Source organism: Pseudogymnoascus destructans, assembly GCF_001641265.1.
Source record: "Pseudogymnoascus destructans isolate 20631-21 unplaced genomic scaffold scaffold_3, whole genome shotgun sequence".
NCBI lineage: Eukaryota > Fungi > Ascomycota > Leotiomycetes > Thelebolales > Thelebolaceae > Pseudogymnoascus > Pseudogymnoascus destructans.
The window spans coordinates 895,076-912,550 of NW_020167522.1; the positions used below are offsets into that span (position 1 = coordinate 895,076).

The following is a 17,475-nucleotide window of genomic DNA, read 5'->3' on the forward strand; positions in this document are numbered from 1 at the left end:
CATTTTTAACAGTCAAGCATCAAGTATGATCAAAACACCGTCATCTCGAGCGGTTAGTCGTCTCTTGCCATTATGTACAAAGGCATCGACCTCCGCGACGAGTTCAATAGCACGGCGGAGCCTTGCCACGGTCGTTGAGCCAATTCAAAAGGTAGACCCTTTCCCCGGATCTCCGTTGGGCCCAACATCTTCATACAGACACTGACAGCTAGAAGGACCCTGCCGAATTAGATGAGATTACGACCTTATCGAATGGAATCCGCGTTGCTACAGAGGCCTTGCCTGGCCACTTTTCCGGCATCGGTGTTTACATTGACGCCGGTTCTCGGTACGAGAATGAGCATCTGAGAGGCGTGAGCCATATTATGGATAGATTGGCATTCAAATCCACGAAGAAACGCACCAGTGATCAGATGTTAGAAGCTTTGGAGTCCCTGGGTGGAAATATACAGTGTGCCTCGTCGCGCGAATCGCTCATGTACCAGTCCGCCACCTTCAACTCCGCTGTTCCGACAACCGTTGCGCTGCTTGCGGAGACGATTCGGAATCCTTTAATAACAGAAGAAGAGGTACAGCAGCAACTTGAGACTGCGTCTTACGAAATTGGCGAGATTTGGTCCAAGCCGGAGCTGATCCTCCCCGAGCTTGTTCATATGGCGGCGTACAAAGACAACACTCTGGGTAACCCCCTGTTGTGCCCCAAGGAGAGACTTGACAAGATCGATAAGAGCGTTATTGAGGCATACCGCAAGGCCTTCTTCAAGCCGGAAAGAATAGTTGTTGCGTTCGCAGGCGTTGAGCACAAGGAAGCTGTGAGGCTGACGGAGCAATACTTTGGAGATATGAAGAGCGAGGATAGCCCGGAACTGTCCAGGACAGGCTCAGAAACATCGGTCGACTCCGCCTCGGAGACGAGCTCCACATCGAGTTCTGAATCTGCGTCAGCACCGCCGTCTCCAGTCCAACAGTCTTCGAACCTGCTTTCGAGACTGCCATTTTTGAAGAACCTCTCAACTTCCTCCTCCAACCGAGCCTCTGTTCTCTCAGACCTATCATTACCCCCTACGCCAGAACAGATCCTCGCACCTTCACAATATACCGGAGGATTCGTCGCCCTCCCTGTTCTCCCACCACCAATCAACCCCTCATTACCTCCACTCACCCACATCCACCTTGCCTTCGAGGCCCTCCCCATCTCATCCGACGATATCTACGCCCTCGCAACTCTCCAGACTCTTCTGGGCGGCGGCGGCTCCTTCTCAGCCGGTGGCCCAGGAAAAGGCATGTACTCGCGCCTCTACACTAACGTCCTGAACCAGCACGGCTGGGTCGAGTCTTGCGTCGCTTTCAACCACTCCTACACCGACTCCGGCCTCTTCGGCATCACCTCCAGCTGCACTCCCAGCAAAGTAGTCCAGATGCTCGACGTGATGTGCCGCGAACTACAGGCCCTGACGCTCGAGAACGGCTTCAGCGCCCTGCAGATGGTGGAGGTGAACCGCGCCAAGAACCAGCTGCGCTCGAGTCTACTCATGAACCTTGAGTCGCGGATGGTGGAGCTCGAGGATCTGGGACGCCAGGTGCAGGTTCACGGAAGCAAGGTCGGCGTGAAGGAGATGTGTAACAAGATCGACCAGCTCACCGTGCAGGATCTGCGCAGAGTCGCAAGGGATGTTCTCCAGGGCTTGGTGAAGAACCCGGGTCAGGGAAGCGGGGCACCGACGGTGGTGCTGCAGGAGGGTGAGGAGGGTAATGGGGTTAAGAGGAAGCAGCTTGCTTGGGCTGAGATCCAGGATCGGATCTCGAGGTGGAAGTTGGGACGTAGATAGGGAGTCGCTGGTGGGGACGTGTAAGATAATGTACCATACCCAACTTAGGGATTGCATAGTGCGATATAGAAAGATATGTGTAATCATTACAACTTCTGAAGCATTTATCCTTCCCGGTGAGATGTAAACCTCTCTTGCAAGCCTGTTTCCCACCCCTGCGAAATAATCAATCCAGCGCCAACTACCCTAGTAACTCCAAATTGGGCCATTTTATTGACCTAGGGGTGGTAGAGGGGGGGGCAATGAAGAAAATCCCTCTGGTAAACCATATGACCTTTTGTCGGTCTTGCTATTCCAGCAGTTAGTTTTTAAGGCTTGCTTTAACATAGGTATGCTTACAAGGAATATTGCAAACTAACAGCGCGGGCAATCTGGACCAGTCTCGCCAAGCGCTTTTCATCATCAGTCAATTTTAGTAGAGTATTTGTGGTTTCAATCAGGCGTTTCTGGTATAGTGCATCCCAAGGACTGAGGTAAAGAAGCGTTGTAGTTTCGTAAAACCTTGGATAAAGTCCAGCACAACCCCAATCAACAAGAGAAATTGTGTTGTCATCCCTGAGAATCATGTTCCGCCGGGCAAGATCCAGATAGCATAGAACAAGTGGAGAACCATAAAGATCTATCGACTTCCTCTGCAATTCGAGACGTTTGTTGAGCCAAGCGTTGAAGTCTGACACGCATGTGAAGGTTTCTCCCGCACCATCTTCACCCCAAAGATAGCCTCTTGATAGCCCCTTGGGCTTCCACCACCTATGGGACCGGGGACTGCGTCGCTCAGATCATTGCGCACTCCGATCTGGCCAAGGTGCGCAATGATCTGAGCGATGCGGGGAACGATGTCGTCCCCCACATCAAGGTCAAGCTCAGCAAGCGTCCGGCCTGGCACATACTCCATGAACAGGTAGCCCTCTGAGCTGCTCCACCGAGGATCGTAGTCCCGTTCGAAAAAGCGATAAACTTGAGGAACGTGAACGATATTCGGATTTACATTTTGATAGGCAAATTCGTGGGTTCTGGCCTCGGCGGCTGTCACACCACGCCCAAACTTGACTGCTATGTCGTTTGAAAGCTTGATTACTCGAATTGCTCCCTTGTACTTGCTAATTATGCCATTCAACTCTTCTGGTGACATAGCTCGGCGAGCATGTTCTCACTAGCTGTATGAACATCCTAGGTTTGGTGTTTCAACCGTGGCTGGTGACAATTCGATGTGGGACAGGGTCGGGGCGGGCCATGGCCAAGCTACGAGGTTACAAGTAGAACTGATTTATAACAACTTACGGGAAAGCTTATGTTAGCCGCAGTTCAAAATTTGTAGCAAAGGCTAAAAATGACACTTGATAATGCTTATATTCCTGCTTGCTTGCTTGAACCTAAAATATACATAGAAGGAAACCCTCGAACCAAGACGTTTACAGTGCTTGAGCCTTCACGCGAAGCAAGTCTTGCGCATTACGAAACGCAAACTTTTCCAAGTCCTCCCCCGCAATCAAGCCGCTCTTCTCAATCTCTTTGAAGAACTCGAGCCCCTTCTCGTTAGATGAGAACGGATAGTCGACGCTATACAGCACACGATCAATCGATGTGGTCTTCAATAAGCACGCCAGAGGTGCAAGTGCGAACATGCCGCTCGTCGTGATCCATATGTTTTTATTCCATACCTCTCTGAACCCTCTCTTCTTGCCAATTGTCTGCAATCGCAATAACCCTCTCGAGCTGAAACGGAAGCAACTCCCCCATGTGCGAAGAGCCACTGGCAAATAACTTCAAGATGTGTAGGCCAGTGTCTGCATGCCATCCCCAACCATACGCGCTCAGAGCAACAGCGATTGCGTCGTCGTAATTACCCTTATAATGCTCCATCATACTATCAGTCGCGTATGTTGGGTGGATATACATCGGACATCTAACTCGTTCGCCTTCTCAAAAACCGTCAAGAACCGTTCATCGTCGTAGAACTGCCCATCCAGAAGAAGCAGCGAAGACTCGAGCATTGTGTCCGAGACCTAGCCTTCGTTGGTGCATTGGTTGGGAGCGTTGCGAAGCCGGCCATGCGAGTTGGGTTCTTGGAAATGGCAGCGGCAAGTTCATCGTTGGCTGCCGAACAGACTTCTGGAGACCTAGTTCCAGGACTATGCGACATGGTTACCAAGTTAAGATCACTTGGCGATGAGCGAATTCAAGATCTAGATAAGGGAAACGTATCTCTTCAAGTTATTCGGAGGGAAGCTGGCGTAATTGTCGACAGCATCGGTTTCTCGTGCTTTTACTGAGACGTAGTGCTCCTCCAGAGTGATAAAGGGTAACATGGTTGCACTAGAGGCTGCAATAATAGCAAGGCTTTAGATCTCTTAAATTGCTTTTAGGGGACTTGTTTTTAGTGAGCTAGGAAGCTTTAAGTAAATCCGAAGCCGTTGATAAAGAGTATATAGTAGCCATGGGGTACGCGTCTTGTCTGTTCATAGTCATTCAGTCGACTCCCAAGGCCGTAAAGGCCGCGTTGTACGCGTATCATCATGCACAATACAGAGTTGCGGAACCACCAACATATTTCAGACAGCGAGGTGTCCCACGGAGTAGGAAATCGCTCCGGTCACTCCGTCCCAAAATCAATACTCTAACTACCTCTATCTCTCATCTAGGATGAGCTACTGTGGAATCGCTAGTCTAGTCCTATTCGGCAACTTTTAGAGTCGGACTCACAATGCTTCGCGCTGGATCCATACCAGGACCGTGATCTGATATGGATCCTATGCGAACGCCAACTAATGCTTGCTGTGGTACGTTTTTTGAAGTTTTTATGTGTCCCTCACCTTCTTTTCTGCGCAAGCAAATGACGAGGTGGTGGCTGGACGTCAGTATCTGTTCATTGCTACGGGTCTTTCTCGGTTTGGGGGGAGGGTGAAGAAAATAACAGGTTAGGTTTTGATATGTCACTCATCGGTATACAGTGTTACCGTTTCAATGACGTTCAAGTGTTTTATTGCGGCGATATGTTTATATCTCTTCATGAAGGCAAGAATCATAAAGTGATTTTCTTTGAGGGTTTGTAAGAACACCGCGAAGCAGCCTTCTCCACCCTCGGTGAGAAGCATGCCGCACATGGGTGCTGCTATATTTGCGACCGGATTATTGTACACACCTCAGTTGGCGTATGGTGAACAGCCTTTGCAGCAGCTTAAAAGCTGCCCTCTTTCCTTACAACTGGCCAAAATGTAGCCGCCCCCGATCCACATCGCCCTTGGCCTTACAGTAGCATCTCCAACTGCCCCTCAAATAATACCTCTCAATCCACTCTCCCATTATGTCCACTCTTGTATCAACGGTAGAAATGACGTATCATCCAACGTCCTCAGATCCCCTCGCTCATTGCAAACCCTCCCAACTCCTCATCCAACCACTTCCCTACTTCCTCCACCCGTTTCCTCAACACCGCCAACTCCCTATTACCCCTCCTCCCCACCGTCCCCACACTCCCCGCATCGCTCACCGCACTACTCGCCACGCCCTCCAACGGCGATCCCGGTGCCAGAAAATGCTGCGCCTGGTAGTTCGGCCTCGCCCCGCGCTGCGATCTAGTCGGCGTACCCGTATATGCCGGTGTCTCGTTCTCAGCAGGCGGAGAGTTAAGGCCGCAGACCAAGAGGCCGCAGCTGAGGAGGCGGATGACAAGTGTCCCTGCTGAGAGATGAACGGCTACGATCGAGACGGCAGGGGCTTTCTCGCTTGCCTCGTCTTCGTCTGGGTTTTCCGGGTTTGTTGGTGTGCTGGGGAGTGCGTCAGCAAGGGCGGAGGGGTTGGTTGCGTAGAGGGCCCAGATTTGGAGGGCGAGGGTTGCGCGCGCACGTAGGACGGAGGAGGGGAGCGCGGAAGCGGCGGAGAGGATGTGACCCGTGGGCGTGAGAAGGAGGAGGGTTGAGACCGGGGGCGAGAGGGAGGAGGAGAGGAGGGTCGTGAGCGGTTTGGTGAGAAGCATTGTGTGAGCGGTGGTCGTGGTGGTGTAGCGCCGAGGTGTTTTGGATCTGGACACAGAGGTATAGTTAGAGGCCGAGACGGCTAGATGGAGTGACGGTGCTGCGTACTATGGCACTGGGAAGTACATCAGGGTATCGCGATGGTAGTGACTCAGCATGTAGCAGTCATAAGGCGGATTGGTTGTGGTTGATTGATGTCTCACGCTGTTGAGCAATGAGCAATCGATGCTCCCAAGGCAGATTTGGTCGAGGCTCACGATAATGGAGTTGCCACCGAGCGGCCTGCCGATAAGCGATTGGGAATATCTTGGCTGTTACATGGACTGTGACCTAAGAAAGCCTAATCTAGACATTATTGTGTATATTTGAGGTTGTATGGAATTGAAGCTGATGATATTTGACTTCTTTATATGTTTCTATACGCAGATACCTCGTCCACGAATGGCTGAGCTGGCATATGGATATGCCCCTGCAATTGGTGGTTGTACTGTAATCCAAGCACGCACTGTTGCGTGCCCCACAACAGCAACTCACGCCGCCGCGGGGTTGTGGGCGGACGTCATTTGAAGAGCAGATCTGTAAGCTCGAGCAGCACCTGCCCCTTCTGCTTCAAAACTTTCTAGTTTTTCAATTATCTATTTGCTGTTCTCTCTTTGCCCGTCCTACACGTATGCTCCTTTTGCGGACCCTGCAAAGGACTCTCAGGTTTCCAACCACAAGATTCGGCGTGAGAGAATGTACGCAGAATCCTAAAGGTTCCGCGAGATAGCAGATCACTCGCAACTATGGCGTCCAAAACGGAGTCTTACAAGTTCAATCACACGATGTACGCTCTCTCTACCCCTTGCGTCTCGTGGCACTAACAATCCCCAGGATTCGGGTGAAGGACCCCAAAGCGTCCGGTAAGGGACTTCCTCCTCCCATTATTCTCACATTAATTACCCCTCACTGACTGCCGCTATAGCCAAATTCTACGAGTTTCTCGGTATGAAATTGATCCAGAAGATCGAGCAGCCTCAATCTAAATTCGACCTCTACTTCTTCGGCTACGACAGCCCAAAGGCCAACAGCCACGGAAAATCGTGGTCTGACCGCGAGGGCCTTGTGGAACTAACGCACAACTACGGCACCGAGAATGATCCCAACTGCAAGGTCAATAATGGCAATGAGGAGCCGAACCGAGGCTTTGGTCACCTGTGTATCAGTGTCGATAACCTCCAGGCAGCGTGCCAACGCCTCGAAGACGGTGGATACAAGTTCCAGAAGAAGCTGTCTGAGGGCCGCATGAAGTACATTGCCTTCGTGCTCGACCCAGACGGATACTGGATTGAGATTATCGGCCAGAAACCCCTCGAGAAGACGGCAGATATCACCACCACAGACGTCGAGACATACGTCCTGAATCACAGCATGATCCGCGTGAAGTCGTCTTCGAGCTCGCTGCTTTTCTATCAGGAGATCCTCGGAATGACCTTGCTGCGCACCGCCGAGATGCCAGAGGCCAAGTTTAACGTACATTTCCTTGGCTACCCCAACAGTGCGACAGGGGCGCATCGCGAGGGCCTGCTTGAGTTGACTTGGAACTACGGCACCGAGGCCGATGAGTCCTTCAGCTACCACAATGGGAATGCGGAGCCACAGGGGTTCGGGCACATCTGCGTCTCTGTTGATGATCTCGACGCGGCTTGTGCGCGATTTGACGAGGTCGGCGCAAAGTGGAAGAAGAGGCTCACAGAGGGCAAGATGAAGAATGTGGCCTTCCTGCTGGACCCAGACGGATACTGGGTGGAGGTGATCCAGAATGAGAAGCTGAAGGAGCGGGCGAAGTGGTAAGCATATATGGCGGGATTGAAAGGTGCATGGGCGAGATGGGTGGTGGGGGCGGGCATAACGATGGCATGCGAGTACTGTGATGATATTTACAATAGTCTAAAAGCCTATTATATGACCGTGCCGTTCTTTTGCAACGCCATCCATGAGTTTACCTAACTCTTACCCCGTAAAACTTCCCATATTTCATAGCCCGCCACCCCTCATAAAACGCCTGGCTATGCTAAAATCGAACATCATTTCCAACATCCCCCCCTTTCTTCGCCGCGGCGACATTCGCAATCCTCATCTTCTCCACTGCATCCGCCATCCTCGACAACCTCTCCATCTCGAACTTCTCGTTCTCTTTCGACTGCTGTGGTGCTGACTGCGCCACCACATCTTCGCCGCCGCCAACCGGCCCAACCTGATCCACCCCCTTCGACCTCACCATCTCCACGTCCTGCTTCTGATTCTTCAGCGGACTCAGCTCGCGCACAAAGTCCTGCGCCTCCATGCACCCTTCCATCACCCACTTAATACAAAGCGTCGCCCGCTCCTTCAGGTACTCGTTGTGCCCATCGTACACGCAGCAGTTCAAGAGCGCCATGATACCGCCATACTTGAGAATCTGCTTCTGCACGACGGGGTTTCCAGGCCCGGACCGTCCATTGGAGGGCGCCACGAGAGAGGTGAGAATAATGAGGATTTGCACCTTGATGCCGCGCCATGGGAACTTGTGGGGGGTGTCGTGAAGAGGTGGTGGGCCAGGTTGCACATTCTGCGAATCAAGTGGAGCCTGCGGCTGAGAGGGGTCGTAGTTCTTGTCGCCCTCGGCGCTGCTTGCGTCTCCATTGTTGGCACGCGCTGCAGGCGGGGTAGTACGTCTCAGCTCGGTGAGCGGTTTACGAGCTACGCCGGCTTCGAGTGCGTTGAGAAGAGCAATGAGTTCATATGTCGTTTCCCACTCGATAAGCAGGGGTCGCATCTCAGGGATGTCAGCGATGACATACATGAAGTCTAGGTACTGTGCTAAGCCGTCCTTGGAGCGCTCCATATCCCACAGGTCGACTGGGAAGTCTTGCGGATGCGAGCGGTTTCCACGAATTTGTGCTTGGGCGTAGATGAGAGCGATGCAGTCCGGGACGACACGGCAGCGGAAGTAGTTGTAGAGGAAGTGGATGAGCTTGGCGTCGCGGTTGAAATCCTTGACATCAGAGTAGATGGTGGTGTTTTTGCGAGCGCGGAACATGTAGTTGACCAGGCGGAGAAGGATCGTCTGTGCTGGAGATACAATATCTTTCAGTATCCGCAGAGAGTTCCAGGCGTACGGCAGTAGAGCATTGTGGTGGAAGGACTCAATGATCTGAGCTGTGATTTGGAAAATAAACTGCGATTCGGCCTGCTCCCACACTGCTATAAGAACAAGCATCTCTCGGAGAAGGTTCTTGCCACAGTCCAGAGCCAAGAACATCTTACATCTGGTCTTTTGCAGGTTCTCTCCGGATTTTGTTAGACCGGAACCCATAGCATCGACGATGCATGCTTTCACAGTCATATGCAGGGCCTCGATCTGTTTCGTGTCAAGAATGTTTGGTATTTCAGTCAGCAAACCGCGCAACGACCCTTCAACATAGGAGTCATCATCGTCGTCCTCCTCCTCTTCTTCTCCTTCCACATGTCCATCATCAGCGTGTATAGAGTACCCATCGCCTTCTTCGTGGTGGACTTCATCTTCCGGCTCCTCTTCGTATCCCTCCCTGTGGTCGAATTCTAAATCTTCGTCTTGCTCGACCCTCGGGATATAGCGAGTCATCGCATTGCCTTTGCATGACTGTGCACGAGCTATCGCACCCTCAACCGTCTCCATCGGCACAACCCAGTTGTCGTAATTTGCGTCTCGAACGCGCTTCCACCAAACATCGATCTCATGGGAGACTCTTCCATACATACGATCTTGCTCAGCCTTTGTCGGTGCCTGCTCCGACCAAACTGGCACCGTTGTAGGCTGTTGCGACAACTCGCTGTTGACGGAGACTATTTCCGCTTTTGAATCGTCTCCCCAGAAATCAGGGGGAAGTGGTCCGCCGTTATGTCCTAAAGGCACATCCTCCGTATATTTTGCCAGAAGAACTTGTGCTGCAGGCGACTTCTGTGAATTCCTCTTAAGCCAGTTCTTAACCTCTTCATACACAACATCGACGCGGAGGCCGTCGTTGGGCAATCCATGTATGGCATCATTGTGAAGGTCGTTATCAAACAGCATATCAAACCAGAACACCATCTTGAGTCTATCATTGCCCATCGTCATATTATGCAGAAACTGCAAGCAGGTCACAAGGAGCTTCTTGTAAAGTTCCGTTATCTCGTTTAGTTTGCCCCGCGTATGGTTGTCCACATTCTCTCCATCATAGCCCTTGCTCGTAACATTGACGCCAAGTACGATGAGCTTCGTGATCTGCTTGTCCAGCTGCACCGTCGAACATATATCCTGGGCAACCTCCTTTATGGCCAGCATGTTTCTAGCGATCACAAGAAGGTTGTTGAGCAAGGTCAGGTCCTCCAGTAACGTCACATGGTTCTCTGCAATGAGTGTGCTACTTTCGGGTATATCAATATTCCGTGGTGCCGTCTCTGAATACGTTTCTTGTAATGATCTCGCCCCAAGCCTCGGTATCGCTGCGTAAAACACAAGTTGCAACCTCATCCAGATATCCACGTTTTTCGCAAGCACTTCTCTGAAGTCCACGCATTAGTGATAGCCCTAGCCCAGACATAACACCATGTAGAACCATACCTAATCTCCGAAACATTAAGAGTCTTCTCCATAGTCCTCTTTATTGTCGCCAGTGTCATATTCACCGTCTTTCGCCCAACTGGTGGCTTCCTTGTAAAATGGCACTCTGTCATGATCAGTGCAGCTTGGAAATTCCGTTCTTCAATAGACTGCGTGTTAAAGCCCTCGGTCCCGTCTATCCGGGTGACCATGTTGAAGGACGCCATTTGGTATTCGTTTCCCATGAACTGTTGTGTATGACGCGGGGTGACGAGGCTGAAAGGCTCTTCCTCGTCCGGGCCAGTCGGCCGGAGGTTTCTATTATGGGACGCAAATAATGCGCTGGTCGTTTGGGTTCGTATATAAGCAACGAAGCGCAAGAACTGTTTGCAAGTGGAGCGTAAAATGTGGAATAAATGTAGCATTTCAAAATATCAACGCCTCATCCAGCGAGGTTCGTTGGTGTCCGATTGGTTATCATGGAAAATTATTGATCCCGCCCTAGTTTGCATCATGTGATTTGGCATATCTTATTCCAACGTCGAGGGAGGGTTATGATATCCACGCGGAAACGATTAAGGCGCATTTAGCCTCATGTGACCTAAAAGTGGGAAAGAATGTGATGTTATCGAATATATAACAATATAAAAAATTCTAGGGATTTGGTGGACAGTTCAACACAGTTTTTGCGGATAATTAATTGGGTCTCTGGATCTAACAAATACGTGCACTTGGGGTGTTTTATAAAGGTTTGGTTTAATTCTCAAGGGAATATTGTATAATTATCCTACTAAACTATAAAGAAGTAAAATCTGGCATTTAATTGTGTCTTTAATGCCATAACTAAGCTGAAAATGACCATCCGGCCACAAGATATTCTGACAGCCTGGAGTGCTTAATAATTTCCAATGTGGATCGTCTAGTACAGGAGTCAAAAATTCAAATTGAAAAATGCATTGAAGGTGTAGATAGCTGAAACTTATATTTCTGTTAATGGGACGCCCTCGAGGTAAATGGATATGGGATGGGCTTGCTTACAGTCATAAGCTGCGACTTAAAATAAATTTCAGGCGAATTTATCATTTGCAGTAATGTTTGGCATCTCATTGACACGATTCCCCATTGACGTAGAGAAGCTCCACTTCTGCATTTATGCGCTCAAACTGCAATGGAATGCGGATATTTGTACCACCTTTAGCGTATGCTAGGGTATGGAATTCTTTGGTAACAAAAGCGGAGTGTCCTTCAGTGCAATCAAGCCAGTATTGCTCCGTTTTACAAACCTTGCCAGTCCTAGTGTAAACCCAGACTCCATCATCCATGAGGAATCCAGATCCTGTAAAGTGTTACGACGGAACAAGAAGGCTGGCCAACTACAGGACAGGAAGGAGGGAGGTCGCATGAGACCGGCCCTGGTACCTGGAGGGGCAGCGGGGAATAGTAGTTCCGAAAGTATCACGTGACGGACTCGCAGGATGATGAGAAGAGTCCTAAGAGTCCAGGACTCCGAGGACTCGAGTGAGTTCCCAGGAGTCCACTAGGCACGTGATGGACTCGCAGGATGATGAGAAGAGTCCTAAGAGTCCAGGACTCCGAGGACTCGAGTGAGTTCCCAAGAGTCCACTAGGCACGACGCCACTATATAAGTAGATAGTATTTCCTTAGATAGGAGCTTCGTGCTCAACTCAATACAGTATTTGTTATATACTAGTAACGTGTTACTTGAAGCCTTTGTGTCTGATCCCCTGCCTCCTCTGATAAGTAAACCTTTACGCAAGAGAACCTCTGTGTCTTCTATCGTTTAGAAGTCAGCGTTACATAAAGTCTCTTGCATTGGTTACATTGGAGTAGAAATAGACGGCAAGCATGGAGAGGCGAATATAAAATGCAAGAAGGAACAATGTAGCAGCTATGGACTTCATATTGGCAGCGATGTTGAGTGAGCCAGTGCAGTGCTAGGAAGGAAACTTATGGGCGATGGCTCAGTCAGGAGTTCAAGCCCGGGTGGGTTTATTTTGCATTAATTATCACGGAAATTGGCCCCTATATATGTAAGGATGCTTCCGCCCTCAGTGATGGAAGGGATCGGAGTCGGGCAGGTTACGGTCACGTGGGTGTCATACTGACATTCGTTGCACTCAGTTTGCTATCAAACTCAAGAGCAAACTTAGAAATCTCCTCCTCAAACCTACAAGTCACTATACATATTTTGGATTGTCACACCAACAATAAGAGTGTCATACTGACATTCGTTGCACTCAGTTTGCTATCAAACTCAAGAGCAAACTTAGAAATCTCCTCCTCAAACCTACAAGTCACCATACATATCTTGGCTTATCACACCAACAACAGAAGCAATACTACTCAACGATTGCTGCAAACTCTTCTACTACATCTGTTTATGCTACATACATCACGGCATATCATTTGGACACTCATTGAACAAGTTATTAAGAAAATCTCCTCCTTAAGGGGGGTGGGCCAATACTACCACATGGCATATCTCTACCAACTAGAGGCCTAGAAACATGAACGATAGCTCTAGAAGCTTCTACAACCCTCTATGATTCATTACACGTCATCGCTCCTTAGTTACCCACAAAATTGGTTAAGTTATGACATAATTTATCTATAGGTACTCTGACCTTGGACCTCCTTTTCACTTCCTATAGGCTAGGAACCCAAGAGATGGTTCTATGGGATTCTCTTACATTCGCTACATGATTAGCAAGCTAGTTGTGGGTCGCACTTGATTTCTAATACATTTACCAAGCCTGGTTAGTCATGGAAAGTCTTGGAAAATGAGAGAACTACTGTCATACTGACATTCGTTGCACTCAGTTTGCTATCAAACTCAAGAGCAAACTTGGAAATCTCCTCCTCAAACCTACAAGTCACTATACATATTTTGGCTTATCACACCAACAACAAGAGCAATACTACTCAACGATTGCTACAACCATCTATGATTCATTACACGTCATCGCTCCTTAGTTACTGGGCCGATATTACCACATAGCATATCTCTACAACCCTCTATGATTCATTACATGACATCACTCATACTACCACATGACATATCTCTACCAACTAGAGGCCTAGGAGCATGAACGATAGCTCTAAAAGCTCCTACGAACCTCTATGATTCATTACATGTCATCGCTCTTTAGTTACCCACAAGATTGGTTAAGTTATGACATAATTTGTCTATGACATAATTTGTCTCTGACATAATTTGTCTATAGGGGTACTCTGACCTTGGACCTCCTTTTACTTCCTATAGGCTACGAACCTAAGAGATGGTTCTATGGGATTCTCTTACGTCGACTACAGTTACCAAGCCTGGTAAGTCATGGAAAGTCTTGGAAAATGAGAGAACTACACTCCTTTAGCATAAATAGGATTGCCCTTTCCTTAAGAAAGGGCAAGCAGACAATACAGTAAATCGACTATCACATACTTCCACGTCTTTTCCAAGCTTCCAAGCATTGATCTTGTTACTCCTTGTTTCTGAAAAGTCAGTGAGGTGTTAACCTCTGACTTACCCCTGAGTTCCCAGACTCAACATTTGTTGCAACTTGTCTGAACCACTTCACTACATCACACACCTGATTGCTGCGTTGTGGAATAGTCTAAGCTACAACCCTTTGGCTCTGTTTCCTAAGACAGTGTGTTGTCTTAGTAAAATCATCCCTTCCTTGGGTGGCTAGATTCTCACATCTGGTGCACCCACCATTACACCTTGTCTGCTTCAAGCTTCAACTATTTCTATAGCAGCACTTCGATACTACAATGGAGGACGACCAAGCTCCTACAACTACTGCTGAACAGCAGATGCAACAACTGTTTGCCTTTATACAAAATATAGCAAACAAACTTGAGAATTTGGAAAACACCTTTCAAGCCAACACTTCAGCAACACAATCCTCAACTCAGACACATCATACAGAGCTTCCCACAGCTCCTCTGGCTATGTCGGGTACCCCAGGTGCACTTCCTAAAGTGCAAACACCAGATTTATACCATGGAGACAGGAGGAAGTTGAAGGGATTTCTTATGCAACTGGACATCTACTTTACCCTCAGGCCTCATCAGTTCACCTCAGACATTCAGAAGATATATTTCGCTGCCAGCTACCTCCGTGGATCTGCATTCAACTTCTTTGAGCCATATCTTAGAAGACTTAGTGGCAACAACCAAAATACCACTACACCTTTGATTACCTCTTATGACCAGTTTCAAGAGGAACTTACCAGGACCTTTGGAGACATCAACGAAACTGCTACAGCGGAAAGAGAGCTACAGAAGCTATGTCAAAAGACCTCTGCTGCTCAGTATACAACAGAATTTAGGAGAATCACTTCTCACTTGACTTGGAATGAAGAAGCCTTAGTCTTCACTTACTACCAAGGGCTCAAGAGCTCTATTAAGGATGAACTCAGCAAAGAAGAACGCCCTACAACACTTCAAATGCTTATAGAGAAAGCTGTCAGACTTGATGATAGGCTTTTTGAAAGAAGAAAGGAGAAGAACCAAGACTGGCATCCAACAAGAAATTTCAACAATTACACCTCTACACCAACTGCTAAGGACTCAGCACCTGAACCTATGGACTTAGACGCCTCTATAAAGAGATCTACAGCAAATCCAGCACCTCAGCCTACAAGAAGCCCTCAAAAACTGAAAAGGGGTAAACTTACTCCTCAAGAAAGAAAAGACAGAATGGACAACAACCTTTGTTTATACTGTGGCAAAGGGGGGCACAGAATTCAGGAGTGCTATTCAGCACGGGGGAGTGCTGATTCAAAACATATAGCAGCCTCAGACACAGTCACAGCTGCTATTCCTGAAAAACTTGAAAAATCCCCACCAGGCACAACTTCAACTGAGACTACAACTTCTCCCCTAGACAACAAAGATGTGTCGATGGTGCTTTCTCAGAGTTTCACACACCTGTTAATCCCTATTCAACTCCATTTCAAACAACAGGTGTTATCTACAAGGGCTATGATAGACTCAGGGGCAACAGGCAACTTTATATCTCAAGACCTCATCTTGACACACCAGTTACCTACAATTCCCAAACGCACTCCAGAGTTGCTCCGAGTCATTGATGGAAGTCCTATCAGTTCAGGTTCCATTACCTGCAACACCCCAGTACTCAAACTTGAGATTCCCCTAGGAAAATCAACATTTTCAGACACCATCTCTTTAGATGTTATACCAATGAAGTACCCAGTTATCCTAGGTCTTCCATGGCTTCAAAGGCATGATCCAACTATCAATTGGAAGCATTTATCGCTTGGGTTTAGCTCAAATTCTGAGCTCAATACTGAAAAAACCCTTCAAGCCTCAGTTACCCCTATTCAGGTCCAAGACTCAAACTTGTCCCAGATCAAGGATTTTGACCAAACTATGGACGATATATCATCTCTGATATGGGTTAAACCTTTCCAACCTGTCCTGGAGATAGCAGCTACTTCGGATTTGGAGAAATCATCTCAGGAGGTCATTTTGCCTTTAGCATACCAAGACTACCAACATCTTTTTGACAAGGCAAAGGCATCAATTCTGCCAAAGCACCAGCCTTATGACCATGAGATACCACTCGCAGAAGGCTCAATGCCTCCCTACGGCCCTATCTACTCTCTATCTGAATTAGAGCTGAAAACTCTCAGAGAATACCTAGATGAGAACCTTAGTTCTGGCTTTATCAGACCTTCTTCATCACCAGCAGGAGCTCCCATTCTCTTTGTCAAGAAGAAAGATGGCTCCTTGCATCTCTGTGTTGATTATAGGGGCCTTAATGCAGTCACTGTTAAAAACAGATATGCTTTACCCCTTATCCCTGAGCTCATAGATAGGCTCTCTTCAGCAAGGATCTTTACCAAGTTAGATCTCAGGGGAGCTTATAACCTGATACGCATCAAGGAAGGTGATGAGTGGAAGACAGCATTCAGAACACGCTATGGTCATTTTGAATACCAGGTAATGCCTTTTGGGCTTGCCAATGCACCTGCTTCTTTCCAAGCTCTCATGAATGATATTCTAAGACCTTACTTGGATATCTTTGTTGTTGTCTACTTAGACGACATTCTTATATACTCTTTAGACACTCAAGAGCATGTTCTACATGTTAGACAAGTCTTAGAGAAGCTATCTCAAGCACAACTCTTTTGCAAACTTGAGAAATGTCTTTTCCATATGTCTCAAGTTGATTTCTTGGGACATAGAATTTCAACAGAAGGCATTCAGATGGACCCTGAAAAGACAAAAGCAGTACAAACGTGGCCTATTCCTTCCAGCATTAAAGAGGTTCAGTCTTTCCTTGGGTTTGCCAACTATTACAGGAGGTTTATACCAAGATATACATCCTTGGCTTTACCCCTTACTCAATTACTTCACAAGGACACTTTGTATCACTGGGATAAGACACAGCAAGATGCTTTCGATGCTCTTAAACGAGAATTTAAAGAAGGGAAAATGTTACTACACTTTAACCCCTTGAAACCTGCCACTCTTGAGACAGATGCCTCAGATTTTGCTATTTCTGGAATCTTATACCAAGCTCCAAAAGACAAACAAGAAGAGCTACAGCCTGTGGCGTTTTACTCAAGAAAGCTATCAGCAGCTGAACAAAACTATCCCATTACAGACAAGGAACTGCTTGCCATAGTATGTTCTCTAAAGCATTGGAGATGCTACCTGAAGGACCTTTACAACCACTAAACAGCTCAATAGACGACAAGCAAGGTGGTCTGAACAACTAGGAGGTTTTGACTTTGTTATAAAACATGTCTCAGGGGCCAAGAATCAAAGAGCAGATCTCCTCTCAAGAAGACATGACTACCAAGATTCTGCTAAAACTAGCAATACAAAGGCTCTGCTAGACTCAGCAAAGCTTATAGCAGCATCTTTAAGCAACCCTAGTACTACAGAGGACTTAGGGGTAAACTTATCCCCTCAAGACCAAGTTGCCCCCATTACCTCTTCTCAGGAACCAGAGACCTTTAAAGACTATACACCCTCAGCAACACTTCTTAAAGCATTCAAAGATGCTTACAACCATGATCCCTTTGCAAAAAGA

At 48.0% G+C, this 17,475-nt stretch overlaps 6 protein-coding genes across 6 annotated transcripts; 2 read left to right on the forward strand and 4 right to left on the reverse strand.

Annotated features, from left to right (window-relative positions):
• On the forward strand, positions 1 to 1,910 carry MAS2 (Mitochondrial-processing peptidase subunit alpha). The gene is made up of 2 exons (XM_024465244.1): positions 1 to 151; positions 216 to 1,910. The coding sequence occupies exons 1-2, from the start codon at positions 26 to 28 to the stop codon at positions 1,827 to 1,829; spliced, it is 1,740 nt and encodes a 579-aa protein (XP_024327223.1). The 5' UTR covers positions 1 to 25; the 3' UTR covers positions 1,830 to 1,910.
• VC83_01570 (uncharacterized protein) lies at positions 1,911 to 3,029 on the reverse strand. The gene is made up of 2 exons (XM_024465245.1): positions 2,169 to 3,029; positions 1,911 to 2,118 (listed from the first exon to the last, which is right to left on the reverse strand). The coding sequence occupies exon 1, from the start codon at positions 2,959 to 2,961 to the stop codon at positions 2,449 to 2,451; it is 513 nt and encodes a 170-aa protein (XP_024326987.1). The 5' UTR covers positions 2,962 to 3,029; the 3' UTR covers positions 1,911 to 2,118; positions 2,169 to 2,448.
• Positions 3,030 to 3,241: 212 nt separating this feature from the next.
• Positions 3,242 to 3,972, reverse strand: VC83_01571 (uncharacterized protein; the record flags this gene model as incomplete). The annotated part of the gene is made up of 2 exons (XM_024465246.1): positions 3,242 to 3,582; positions 3,771 to 3,972. 2 exons carry the CDS (start codon positions 3,970 to 3,972, stop codon positions 3,242 to 3,244), a joined length of 543 nt encoding a protein of 180 aa, XP_024326988.1.
• A 1,209-nt stretch (positions 3,973 to 5,181) lies between these two features.
• Positions 5,182 to 5,805, reverse strand: VC83_01572 (uncharacterized protein; the record flags this gene model as incomplete). Its single annotated transcript, XM_024465247.1, has 1 exon — positions 5,182 to 5,805. The coding sequence occupies one exon, from the start codon at positions 5,803 to 5,805 to the stop codon at positions 5,182 to 5,184; it is 624 nt and encodes a 207-aa protein (XP_024326985.1).
• A 598-nt stretch (positions 5,806 to 6,403) lies between these two features.
• On the forward strand, positions 6,404 to 7,706 carry GLO1_1 (Lactoylglutathione lyase). Its single transcript, XM_024465248.1, has 3 exons — positions 6,404 to 6,629; positions 6,677 to 6,705; positions 6,768 to 7,706. The coding sequence occupies exons 1-3, from the start codon at positions 6,589 to 6,591 to the stop codon at positions 7,634 to 7,636; spliced, it is 939 nt and encodes a 312-aa protein (XP_024326986.1). The 5' UTR covers positions 6,404 to 6,588; the 3' UTR covers positions 7,637 to 7,706.
• Positions 7,707 to 10,822, reverse strand: VC83_01574 (uncharacterized protein). Its single transcript, XM_024465249.1, has 2 exons — positions 10,410 to 10,822; positions 7,707 to 10,350 (listed from the first exon to the last, which is right to left on the reverse strand). Exons 1-2 carry the CDS (start codon positions 10,811 to 10,813, stop codon positions 7,857 to 7,859), a joined length of 2,898 nt encoding a protein of 965 aa, XP_024326991.1. The 5' UTR covers positions 10,814 to 10,822; the 3' UTR covers positions 7,707 to 7,856.
• Between the last annotated feature and the right edge of the window lie 6,653 nt (positions 10,823 to 17,475).